Source organism: Drosophila hydei, unplaced genomic scaffold (assembly GCF_003285905.1).
Source record: "Drosophila hydei strain 15085-1641.00,03,60 unplaced genomic scaffold, DhydRS2 tig00008130-arrow-arrow-pilon, whole genome shotgun sequence".
Classification (NCBI taxonomy): domain Eukaryota; kingdom Metazoa; phylum Arthropoda; class Insecta; order Diptera; family Drosophilidae; genus Drosophila; species Drosophila hydei.
This window is the reverse complement of record NW_022045839.1, coordinates 671,680-685,447: the sequence shown is the minus strand read 5'-3', so window position 1 is coordinate 685,447 and position 13,768 is coordinate 671,680. Positions and strand designations below refer to the sequence as shown.

The 13,768-nt window shown below is 35.6% G+C and overlaps 2 protein-coding genes across 2 annotated transcripts; one reads left to right on the top strand and one right to left on the bottom strand.

Annotated features, from left to right (window-relative positions):
• Nucleotides 1–157: 157 nt before the first annotated feature.
• Nucleotides 158–12,644, bottom strand: LOC111600139 (protein Wnt-5). The gene is made up of 10 exons (XM_030225388.1): nucleotides 12,362–12,644; nucleotides 9,658–10,074; nucleotides 2,520–4,101; nucleotides 2,372–2,456; nucleotides 2,023–2,203; nucleotides 1,195–1,672; nucleotides 952–1,131; nucleotides 752–854; nucleotides 461–628; nucleotides 158–387 (listed from the first exon to the last, which is right to left on the bottom strand). Exons 2-10 carry the CDS (start codon nucleotides 9,771–9,773, stop codon nucleotides 200–202), a joined length of 3,081 nt encoding a protein of 1,026 aa, XP_030081248.1. The 5' UTR covers nucleotides 9,774–10,074; nucleotides 12,362–12,644; the 3' UTR covers nucleotides 158–199.
• LOC111599999 lies at nucleotides 5,043–5,766 on the top strand. The gene has a single exon (XM_023315899.2). It carries the CDS (start codon nucleotides 5,395–5,397, stop codon nucleotides 5,764–5,766), a length of 372 nt encoding a protein of 123 aa, XP_023171667.1. The 5' UTR covers nucleotides 5,043–5,394.
• Nucleotides 12,645–13,768: the final 1,124 nt, after the last annotated feature.

Sequence of the window (13,768 nt, the reverse complement as noted above, 5' to 3'; positions counted from 1 at the left end):
TACGCTAATCGAACCTTATGGTATAACCTTGATTATAAATTGAGTGGCTAAGAAAAAAATCCATTAGGCAACAGACATGTTACTTATATAATTTAATAAATAATATTCTAAATCGATATATATATATAAATATGTTTAAATTTATGTTTTATGTGAATCGTGATCATATGGACATTTTCTGTGCTGCCTATAGAATAACCTATTTACAAGTGTGCTCCTCGAGTACTTTTGTACATACATCGCATTTAACCTGGCAGCACCAGTGGAATTTGCAGTTGCAGCGCTCACGAACAATAATATTTTTGGTGTTGTACCCTCGGCCACAGCAAAGTATACCGCAACCATCAAGTCCCGATGACGATTTGTTACAGACGCGGCCGTGCGTGCCTTAAAAAATAGGAAAAACATCCATTAGATATGCATATCTATATATAAATATGCGTGATGAACATTTGCTTACCTGACCATTGCAAGAGACGATTAGTTCGACACCAGTCGGGGCTTTCATCTAAATAAATTAAATCATGTGCAGTGGGAACCTTAAATTCGCTGTTTTTAACCTGAAGACGTCCGCGTTTATTCAGCTTGACTTCTGTAGCCTCTTCATATTTTTCACGCAAATAATCACCTATAAAATTACAAAAATATATTACCTATTTAGTATCTTATATTATTATATGAAACTTTTTAATGGCCACAGTGATGCCTGCTAAGGTGTGTCTCACATAGCTCTCATACAGCATAAACTTACCAATTTCTCTTATGGAAGATAATTGCTGCCAACACGTTATCAAACTGCAAGAGCCTGAGACTCCATGGCATTTGCAAGTTATGCGTGTTTTTTTAATCACCGCCTAAATTAATGAAATAAATATGTTAGTACAAAATTTGGCAATATTTAGATAAGTTGATTAACTATTGATTATTATTGTTAGAGGGGCTTATTCTTACCCTTCGGCCAGCTTCATTGTTGTGTAAATTCATTAGACTTCGAGCCTTATTGTTAATGTTGGGGAGAAAAGGTGCATCTCCACTGACAGCCCGTTGATTTTTACGCTTGCGCTTACGCCTCTTGCTATTGGACTCCCCGAGGAAAAGCTTTGAGTTTAGGATTTCACGATTTATTTTTTCCTGTCATAAAATAGTTTAATATTTTAATTAATATTACAAATTATTAACAATCCTTTTCTTTACCTGTAATTCAAGCATTTCTGTTTCCTTTAATTTCGAATTGAGAATTTCTTTTGTAATTCGTTCCTGAAGCTCCAATAAATCGTCCGGGTTTATACGTGGCTCTGCCCCATCTCCATCTCCGGCTTCATACTCTTGTTTGGGCGGTGCAAGCGACGACGACGACGATGGTGGACGTATTGTTGGTATTTTATCCAAAGGCTGATCTTTCATTTTACTGTTGGCCTTCGGCTGCACCTCATACAGAACAGATGCCGTTGAATTGCTCTCTGTGACGGCTCCATTCACCAAATGCAATTTTTTAGTAGTTTTCGGAGTCGTCACATTTAAATCGGACTTCCCAGCATCCTTTGTACCATTCGTTTCAATTTGCTTGCGCTTTTGTTGCGATTGATGCGTGCCACGACGCTCGGGGCTGCCTGCACCGCGAGTGCCGCGCCGTGTTTCCTTCTCACGTACATCAATAAAATCTGTTGCAAATCTAACGATATAAGAAGATGAAATATTCTATAGTCAATGTATATTTTATGTGGCTATATCGATTCTTATTCATATTGAGTTTTTGAGATACATATTTGACGAGAGACAGCCGTAAGGGCAGGCGGACGTGGCTAGCTTGACTCAGATAATTATCCAAATCAATAACATATACTTTATGATATGAGACACCTACTTCTGCCTCTTGCATACATTTGCACAAAAACTAACTAGGATATAATAACCATTCACATTATCCATACTAACTTGTATGGTTATAATCCGGTCTAGATGGAATTTCGATTGAGATCTATGTAGTATAATTAGAAGTGCATAATTGAAATTTGTACTCACTTGTATGCATACTCGAGATTGTCACCGCAGCCACCCCAAGTCCAGTCATCGTGCAACTGCTTGGGTCGTGAGCCACGCGAACAGCCGCACGAAGTCAACTGACCATCGCGACAGGCGCGAGCTATAAAACTGGTCACTGTAGCTGCAGCTAGCGCATGTATGAAGGCCATTTCTGGTGATCCTGAAATGGTAAGATATGAGATGAAGACAATATAAATTTAAAGGTTAAGCTAATTGGTTTTATAACATTCAAATATGCATATTCATAAGCTACAGACAGCATATCTAAGTTTTCTCTCAAAGCTAAGTAGATTTATAGATGCTGCAGCCTCAAGGCACTGTGTTTTACCTAAACCAGACATGGGTCCAAACACGGAGACATCGTCTGTGGTGCTGCAATTCCAACGTCGATTTTTGAATTGAAATTGGCATTCCTAAAAAAAGTAAGTACAGTTAAATATATTTCTCAATATTGCCTCTGTGGTTGACTTAATTACCTGTATAGCTGCCCGCGCTCCTCGACTTATCGCCGGCATAACGCTCGTGTGCAAGGCACACAGCTTCTTCTGTCCATATGTAAGGCCATCAACTGTGTAACAGTTATCAGGATTTAAGTCTATAGTTTCTGAATATGCCATTGGGGCTGGCGTTGTTTCATTATCTTGATCTTTAGGCACCATCATGCCGAACTGATGCATATTAGCGAGCATAAACTCGCGATCGTTGGTAACACCTGCAGATGTCATTATAATGTCATGAGCAAAGTAATTGGCAGCAGGCGCAGGTTTCTCAATTGAGACTGGTGCTTGATCTGCTTGGGTGCCACTGGCGTAGCGCCGTTTGTGCTGTGAGCGTGTGACACGCGATAGAATTTGAAGTTCTGGAGCATCGTCTGTTTGAGACGAGGCAGAATGAACTTTAAATGAATCGGGTATTTCAATGGACACTGCGAAACGTTTAGTGTTATTTATCGTTTGTACGATAGGCTCAAAGCGTGGCCGCATAAATTCCGCCTGACCGCGAAACCATTCGTCGCGCTCACGCTGTCTCTGCTGCTCCTCACGCTGACGTTGGCGCACGCACTTGGGAGAGTCTGGATTTCGCAAGCAAACGGGACGCTTCGTAGTTCGCTTCGATGTTGTGTCTAACACAGTGGGCGTGGTAGTTGTAGGTGTGCTTTTTGCTGTTGTCGTCTGCTCCTCACTCAGCAGATGCACTTGGGGAACTGTATCGAAACTGCCACGTTCCTTACTACGATCCATTGTGCCAACATCACCGCCAATCGTCTGAAAGAAACTGTTTGTCTCCTCTTCATTGTGATAATAGCCACCAAATGGCTTCTGTCCCGGTGTGTGAGCTCCCTGAGGTACTTTGCGTGTGGGCGGAGCTATTGGAGCAGCATATTGCAGTATTGGTCTTTGGGGCCGCTTAGCACTCGGAACCGATCCCGTTGACTGCTTGGTCTTTTCCTTCTGTAGGCTAGGGAACTTCACAAACTTAGACTCAAAGTTGTTGTCACTCTTTGTCATGTTGTGCAGAAACAGTATGTGTTTCTTAAGATCGTCAATATTCGATGTCGGATCAGGTGTTGTTGTTGTGCTCGTTTGCGTTGTTGTGCTTCGACGGCGCGATGCCATAGCCATAGCAGAACGTGTTGGCATTGTGCTAGCAGAAACGGGCGTTCTGCTCGAGACGGACCAGCGCTCGGGCGATGCATTCTTCAGTGCCATGGGCACAATAAACTTGCGATCCTCATCGGTTAGACTGGCTGGAAGACCATTTTCATCGGTATCCTCATCGAGCAGAATTATCTGCTTCTGATCCATTTCCTCCTGAATGGGATGTATGCGCCGAGCCTGAGCGCTTGGCGTTTCCAGTCTTTTGGTAAGATCGGCCTTAACATAGCCTGTCTCCGAATCACGCAGATCCACAGGCTTTATGAACGTACCCAACTTGCGCAAACCCTCCTGGTGCATGTAGGCCTGTTCATCTTTGGTGATATTAAGTGGTATGCTCGTATTTGCCAGCATCTCTTCATGTGGACCAAACTCAATAAACGGCGACCTTAAACCCAGACAGCTGCAAAATAAAAGCAATTTGAAACGTTTATTTTGTATTTTATAACATTCATTTATATGAACTGAAGAACAATATTTCCTACTCTACAAAACCATCGACGAAGTCCTTACGAATTTCAGACTTTGTTCCTTGATAAATTTTGCCAAACAAAACTTGACTTCAAGCCTCTGAAAGCGACTTCTCAGGCTGAAATCAGTGGTGGCTTCAAACTGAATATCGATCCTAAGTAACCTATTATAAAGGCTGAAAGAGTTTTCTCGCTTCCATTCAAAATTCAGAGACTGACTAATAAACGATAAGCATTGAATATATGCCTATATATTTAAGCTAGTTTTCTTCCCTATAAATAGATGTATTCATTTCAGTTATAATCACTCAGTTATTGAAAAGATATGTCCAAAATTAAAAAAAAAATAAATAAAACCAACATAAGCAAAATAACTAAATGTAACTAAGAAATTTAACAATAATATTATCCTTATATATATAACCAACTCCAGTTACAGTCGTTCGTTTCTTTGATATAATTGACTAGAACACAAAGAGTTTGATAAAACATCCAAGTAGATTCATGTAAACAGATACATTTATCATCCTAAGAGTGTTTTCAGTTAGAAATTTTATAGCATAACATAATAGGCTTGCTGTAAATAGTTTTTCTTAAATCTTAATAAAGGATCCTTAGTAATCAATAATACAAATTCTTTTTCATACAATACATTAACTGCACAGTTCTATTGACTATTTTAAACTTACTTATTTTATTAGATTTTACTATTGGATCGCCAATGAACATTAAATTGTGTTAGGGAAAAGCACTTTCGTTTTCAGAGACTATTTTCAGTTAACGGTTTTTCCAATTTCTGTAATTCCGAAAGGTCAAATTGAGACGAGAAAAATTCGTAGATTCAAATCTATATAATTTTGATTGTTATTTGACTTTGTAATCTAGTATTGTTGGTGTTTGCTTAAAATGGAGCGAAAACAAATGAATTTTCCCCCAGAAACATAGTTTTCGTTTTAATAAACGGGTTTTTCAAGTTATTTTATGTTGTTGAGACATCAGCCGAAGAACAGTTACAGCTGTTTCAACATATTGGGGAGTCATGTAATCTATAGGCTCTGTATGTTTGTTATCTATGGATGCCAATGCCTTCGCAGGTGCTGTCAAAGTTTAATTATCAAACTAGGCCAAGTGCTTGCAGCGATTTCTCGCTCGAAAGTCATCGTATAAAAGTGAGAGACAGTCTCCGATGAAGCATCAGTTCAATTCGTACTTTAAAGCCAAATACAATGAAGATCAGTCTTGCGTTCATACTCGTCGTATGCACCTGCGTCTGCATGACCCATGCATTAGGCGGCGGCAGCAGCGAAGGATTCGACTACATCTGGGGTGCCAGGGTGGCTGCCAGCACACTGATCGCACGCGAGGTAGTTTATCGAAGCAAGACTCTGCTGCAGACAACAACAAAGTCGTATACGCTGACCCAGGATCCAACCGCGCCAAAAACTATCCAGTACATCGCCATCACCAATCTGAAGCGGATGCGAGGCGCCACAGCTGAAATTACTTCCGGCGGTGTGGGTGCAACCACGGTCACTATCAAATTTACCTCGTCCCGAGGCGGCGCTATCAAGTCCCAGGTCGAAATCTGGGGTGCATAAGATTGTCTTAAAATATACCTAAGCTTGTCTCCTAATGTATCTAGTATTTATCTGTGTTTTATCTTCAATAGAATTTATAACTTGTCAACTTGCTTTGCGCTCGATTGTGAGTGTTATATAAAATATATCACGCTTTTTCAACTATTTACTTTACAATTGACAACTGTGTGAGTATTCCCATAACATTATTCAAATAATTCTTAATACATCTTTTTGTTTTTCGTTTATATATAATAAAATGGTTAATTAATATTTATTTTCCATAAATTTCAACACGAAATATTAAGCCATAATTATACTGCGATTGTAGTTTGATGTTCACAAAGTTAAAACCAGGGCCTCCAGAATAAATCGTAGCATGGCCTCCCGTGTTGTTTGTCACCTGGTCGAACGCTCGTATGCCCGTTATGATGCGCCCATTACCAATTCCCTAAAGTGTGTGGGAAACCGAAATATTTATTTTTTCCTTCTCAATTTTTCATTTTAGCTTATTTTTTTACAAGCGTTTTTGAGTGCAATTATTTACAGGTATTACGTGCGTGAATACGATCAAAACACAACGAGCTGTAAGATTAGTTTCTGGATATGTACAATGGGAAATGTATAGAATAGAACATGGGCCATTTGTAATGTAAGGAAATAGTCTAAGAATTTACATCATTTCATTATGCATCAGTTTGTCTTTACTTTCTATATTTACAAATAATTCAGTTTTTATTTATTTTACATTGGAATTCTCACATTTTTATGGCTCTGCACTATTTCCAGGATTAGTTTCTGATTGAATTTTTAAGAAATGATTTAATATTTGTTATTTGTTTTTGTTTTCTCTGACAACTATTATAAATAATTGAATGATTATTATGAATGTTTGATTATTGATTATTAAATACAATTAGCATGATAAAAGCTTCATGAATCAATGATTTAAGTTAGTCACATAAATAAGGTGGATTGCTAAAGCTAAAAACTAATTTAAAAATATCTTTACAGTTTTATTAACACTCTCGATAAAAGTTTGTGAGGAACACGACAAATTGAAGCTTGCGTGGGCGTTATTTGAAGCATTTTCCTTTGATCTTTTATCATGATTAATTGAATTTACACATTTGATTGGCAGCTTCAAACTTGTAGCCAATATGTGGGACGCAAGCTAATAAATACCTATTCAATTATTAGACAGTTACGATCCCACCTGGCAAATTTACATTTTAAGATGAAATTATTCAGTTTAGAAACGATTAATCAATTAAGCAAATAATATTTTTGAATAGTTTGAAGAAGTCTTAAGATCTTGATATGCAAGATAATAAAATATTTAATCCACCCTTCAATATCAATTTTTAATTTTTAATAAAAACTTTTAAATATAGCTTAAATATATATAAAAATATATCTGCTTTAATCTTAATATAAATAAAATAATAGAAACAAGTTTATAACAATTGCCACAGGGCACAAGGCAGTGCTCGACTAGCAAATACCCATGCCACTACGCTTCTTCTCATTCATAGATGATGAAACTATTAATGCACACACACACACAAAAACACACGCAAACTACACTGCTTACTGCGCACTTTAAGCAGCGACTGCGCGAGAAAGGCATTTGTTATTTAATAACTTTTATGCTTTGCCAATCCACAAATCTCTACTAATTGAAATGTAGAATACATTAGAGGGCATTTCAATTTAGGCAGGCAGTTGACATCATTATTGAAATTGTAACAAATGAAGTCTTTAACAAAATCAAACTTAGACTTTATCGATGGCAACATCACATCAAGCGTAAATTAACACTCATCCATTTGATAAGTTTAGTCAAATCAAACTATCAGTCAAAAGTCAAGCCCAATTAAAATTGAATTACTATAAGCAACTAGCATGTATGGAGCTTTCATTAGAACATTTAATCTATAACTATTCATGTTTATAATGGACTGTTTGAATTTGCCAAAACAGAGAATGCAAACTCAAATCGCGCTTATCAACATATGTTCAAAATTCGCACAGCTTAGAGACCCGACATGTGGCATGTGTCGCTACACTTGGAGAACTTGAGTTGTTTTGTGTTAAAAATTGACATCGATATTTGATCAAGCGGGAAAGTGTATGGAATGCGAATGACATGCGAGTCGAGCTTAATTAACACTGGTAAATTCTTGAAATACTTCATCACCGATAAAACACTGCTCACATTTGTTGGATATTTGATTTCATGTTCGACATATTTTTCTGGCGACGACGTGTAGACGACGTTCTCGGCGTGCAGCAATTGCGCCGAATTGGAAATATTGCCCCATGTGCTGGATACGGAACGCACAGGTGCCATGCAATATAACAACATCAAGAGGAAACACGGAACAACAACATTGGCAAACATTTCCAGTTCAAGGTTGTGTTATCTATATATATGTATGGTTATAAATATATATATATATATTTGATAAGTGATCTGGGATCGAATTGAAAGTGATGCTCGATGCTCGTTGCTCGTTGTTCGTTGCTGTTAACTAAATTTAATTAGTTAAGCTTCTAGTTGTTTCGAGTGTTATCAGCTAGAATAGTTGTTGTTGTTGTTGTTGTAGGTGCATATATATTATATAAATAGAGCTTTCGATTTTGTTATATGCTTAGTCTGTGGGAACAACCGCTCTCGATAAGTATATATTTTCAACTAATTCATGGCTCTGAAACGAGAGTTTTTTCCCCCAAATGATGGCACTCGAAAATAGCGACAGCCTTACAGATTATATATATATATATTAAAATATACTCAACATGGTGAGTCAAAGATTGAGGCAGTTATACTTAAAATGCTTATCAATACGACGAGTGTGTCAGCGATCCGGAATAAAAAAAAAAAACAATAAAATATGCTAGAAAATCGGTCTATGGCATACCGGAAATGGAACACCCTTGAGAACGCAGTAAACCTATTGCAACTACTCTATAAACTGCTCATTGAATTCTATGAAGCTATAGACCTTTCCCGTATACCATCCAACTAACCCCGTATACACGTGTAGGGAAAAAGTATTCCATTTACCGATTAACGAACCTGTATAAAGTATATAGATTGTTAGAATCAATAGCAACGTTCTCTCTCTCTCTATTTTACAGTCGCTTAATTTTTAAAGCTCTTGTATAATCTTTTAAATAATATATCCATTGTTATATATATATATATTTATATAACTATTTACACTAACTAACGATCTTCTACGATTTGAAACCGGAATTCCTAGTTATTCGTAGTGACCATATGCCATCGCTAAGGAGAGATTTTTTATGTTTAAGACATGCGCTTGACTTGGTGATAGTCAAATGCGAATTCGCACAGGAAACCTTGAACAGACTTAATACAACAAAAATGCTTCGCAGTCACTATTTATGATTTCAAAAAAAAAAACAGCAAACTGTGCGAATTTATAAAACAACAAATCAGACGAGATAACGCGACGCTATAACATACATATAAGTTTAGACATTTCTTGAATGAAGTATTCAAGTATTATATGTCGCAATCGTATTCGATATGGGCTTATTCAAGCAGATATGGTTACGCATATGTTCCATAATAGTATTATGTTTGTATGCAATGATCCTAATTTGATATATTTATAGGTATATATGATATAGTTAATTGTTATAACACTAATTTTTAATGCAAAACCTTAATAAAGCCACAATTGAACTGTCATTTGCCTAACTCCTGATCCACATTTAGTTAGAGCACAATTTTCCAGCCTGGCCTTTTTATTTAAAACAACATTTACACCGTTTGATGACTGCAATATTCAGCTGCATATACACGTATGTATGTATGTATGTATGATATATGTACATTTATTATGTTCATATTATGTATAAATGTTATTCAATACTTACATCCATGTTGGAGCGCCTTGCAAGCCAGAAACGGCTTCTAGACCTGCCACAGAGAGCAGCACAAAAGTCATGATAATTGTCCACAGGAGAAATTGTTTCCTCTCTATAACTGACATTTTTTGTGTGGCAATGCAATATACTGTTAATTAAATTACAACAATTGTTGACTTTTCTTCTTGGTTGTCCGAGATGCTGGGCGTCAATATTATTGAAATTATATGGCGAATTCCTGTATTACAGATATCAGTGAGTGATCATTGATATTGGCTTTAAACATTTTCAGATGTCTTTTTCTAGTTGTTTTAAGACGTTTTTATTTTTCATTTCTTCTTCCTGATGATTGGGCAACAATCGCAGGTCTTCTTTTCCATTAATGCTTCTCGTTAATCAGTTTGCGACACTCACAATCGAAGGCATCTACAAGATGAAAGAGAGAAAGAATATTAGATTTTTTAAATATTCATTTTTTATACACATATTTTTGTTTCCTTTTTTAATAAGAGTACTATCTTTTAGATGCGATGTTTCAAATATCAAAGCAAGCGTTCCAACTTATCCTTATTAGACATGAGTTTAAACTCGATTGCCTCAAGCATGCCTCTTTGAGCGATCTATGCATATAGATTATATATAAGATTCAACTTCAAATATATTTAACGTTTATTGTCGATAGAAACCTTATAACTTAAGTATAATCGTCCTTGTTAATGCTAGATAGCCGGCAATCTCAATGGCTTATTCAGGCCATGAGAAAGCGACTACTAAAAATCTCTTTAAGCAGAGCAACTTTATCTATAGTCAGTTAGAATTTGCTTTCTAATCTATTCTTTCTGTTTTTAGTTCAGATTTCCCTGAGCAAAAAACAAAGATATCATAAGTCGAAGTTAGTTGCTCTACATTGGCATTGGAGGTCAGAGATATGCGTTCATCTTTTTGTTACATTATCACTTATGCACAGACTTATATATAAATACGGATTCTACATTTAAAATTGAATGTGTAATTCACTCAACGGATCTATTTGAACTGTCTGAAAGTTGAACGACTTAAGTCGTTATAGTAAGTGCTTAAATTGGCAGTGGGCCGTAAGACACACTATTTGGAGCGCATTTTATGAGATGGAATGTGGATAAATACTAAGGCAGATGCAATTCAATTCAATTGCATCTTAAAAATAAGAAGAATGTAGTATATTATAATACAAGTAATAATCAAAACAACTATACAAGTATTAAATAAATATTAAATATAAATATTTTAAAATTATAAATATTAAACATAATATTTAAAATTAATAATAAACAATCTTATTTATTTCAAAGGAAACAAATCGATTAAATTGAAAAGGAAGTCGATAATTGGAAATAAGCTAAAATGACTTATGTTCTATAATTCCTTAAGTTTTATGGTGCCTAAGATTAATGTCTACATGTATATGTGCACAGGGACAGGTAGAGATGTAGCCTAAGACCGCACAGATGCTTCCGTCTACCTGTGACTTACATTCGCACATAATCAAAAGATTCCTTTTGTAACACTAATTTTCAATTAGTACCGGTAAAGACATATCTAAAGTAAATTGCCTGCTCTTTGCTACGCTTGCGACCAGGTGGATAGGTAGGATCCAAATTATATACTATATATGTATGTACAACGTACATTAAATCCCGGTGGCTATTTCACACACACACGCACGCAGAGACTACAAAAACACAGAGACATGCGTATATGTGCATGCATCTAATCAATTTTCCACAAATACATATATATTTTTTTGTTATATTACCATAAATCTGGTCAAACTGCCATGTATGTATGTCTGAAGTTAGCTATTTGTATGTAAATTTTATGATAAAATCCTTTCATTTTCAGATCGATGTGGTCACGGTTATTTTCATAATTAAATGCAATGGAAACACACACCCTTCGTTAAAAAACAGACGAACACACACAAACACGCACACATACACACGTACATACATACATATAAACACGCATGCATACATTCATTGTGGTAACAAATTGTACGCATGTATGTCTAACTGTATGTCTGCCTGTCTGTCTGTATGTCTGTATGTATACATTTTGTTACCATAATTTGTAATTGGTCGCTGCAAGCATCAACTGCTGCTGTATGATTTGCTTGACACACATGCCTGACATACAAATGTATATACTCTTATATTTTAAGTATGTTTGAGTGCTAAACACTCTCTGATGGCGCTGCTCCAGATATCTGAAGAAATTACGCACACATATACACATGTGTACGTGGCTGTGTGTGTGTGGTAGTGTGTATATTAACTAACAGTGCGACTTGTTTACGGTAGGAAAAGATGCGTGCTTGTTCATGTATACATATATACGCACAAGTAAATTTAAATGTATATGTATGGATGTATGTATGTATATAAATAAAACCGTTCTTGAGCTGTCTGAGAAAGTGGTAAACATACAAATGTATCTATGTGTGTACGCATGTTTCAGTATACATGTACACACTTACCATACATACGCATGTACCTTTTGTAGCATAAAATTTGCTTTGTTTATACATGCATATGTATGTATGTATGCAACTACCAAAAAAAATCCAGCTCACTTAGCATTTTACAATGATTCGTTTTGTTTGTATGCCCACTTTGTTTATATGCACCAACATACATATATATTGTTTATGTGACATCTCTATGTATGTATGTACCTTACGATTTGTTTATATGTATAGTTGCATACGACACTGGTGGCACAATAGTATCAATTAATTACGCACAAACTTATATGTATGCATACGCATCTAAAAATGCATGAATGTATCTAATTTAAGTGACACAAATTCATCAAATTTGTTGCGCTAATATGTATGTAAAACTCACGAAACGTACAGAAACGCGTCCAAAAGAAATAAAGAAGCGCGCTGAGTTTTACTATGAACGGAAAATTGTAAATAACTGCAGAACTTGTTTGCCATTGAAGTCTTTCGTGGTGAGTTGTAAATAACTGAATAATAACATGCGTATCGATTGCCCGATATGTTTGAGCGATAACTAATGCGACGAAGTGGCAACACCAAATGTTGCCCATGTTAAAAGTTGGGAAACATTTTGTATATTATACATTTTCACTCTTATATTATTATATGAGTCAGGCATCATGTTGCTATGTCGCAATTAATTACAAATTTAAATAAACCTTTATAATACCCTAGTTTAAATTATCTTTTAAAAATATATATTTTTAATTATTAAATATAATCCATTAAAGCATTAAAGCATTTGTAATACATAGTTAAAATGTAAAATTAATATTCTAGTATAGTGTCGGTGAGGTATAGTGTTGTCCGATATTTTTTGTCATAAATTAACTTCGATAACTATCGGTAAGTACGCTTTGAGTTTTTACGGAGTAAAGAAGAGTATAAGAGCACTTTATCTACAGTAAGGCCTCAATACATCGTATTGCTATAAATTCAATTCGATACATAGTAAATAAAACATTAATAATTTGTAAGAATAATACGTTCCTGCCCCCTTTATAAATTTATTCGAAAGGAATAACTGCTTAGCTTATTTATTCATAGCTTCTGTCAATAAATTTTTAAGTTAGGCAATTCATTTTCTTAGCATTGATAAAGTGGAAACGCATCAAACAAAAAAATCCATTTAACTTATGTATTGCAAATGCTTCAGCAGGAAAACGAAGTGAGCTGTACATTCAACCAATTCTAAAAATTATTCCGAAGTTAGTTTAGTGCATTTAATCAGTTTGCTTCGTTAACACGATTGCGAAGTGTGTTGGCACTTCGATTACGAAGTAAGAGTTTCGATAACTGCTCAGTGAAGTCGTAATGAAAACGTTTATGTATTTAAATATAAATTGTAATACAATAGTTTAAATTTTGTTGCTTAAATACTATATTTTTTATATATAAATGTTTGAATTGTTAGTTTGTTATTAGTAAGCAACCGATAAATCGAGTTTTCGACATTTTGTCATCGTAGATTAATGTGCTAAAGTGATTTTGACAATTTTGTCGGTATCAAATCGTGCTTACATGCATGCAAGCCTGTTGCTCACGCTTCAACTCAAACCTGATCTTGTCAAACTCATA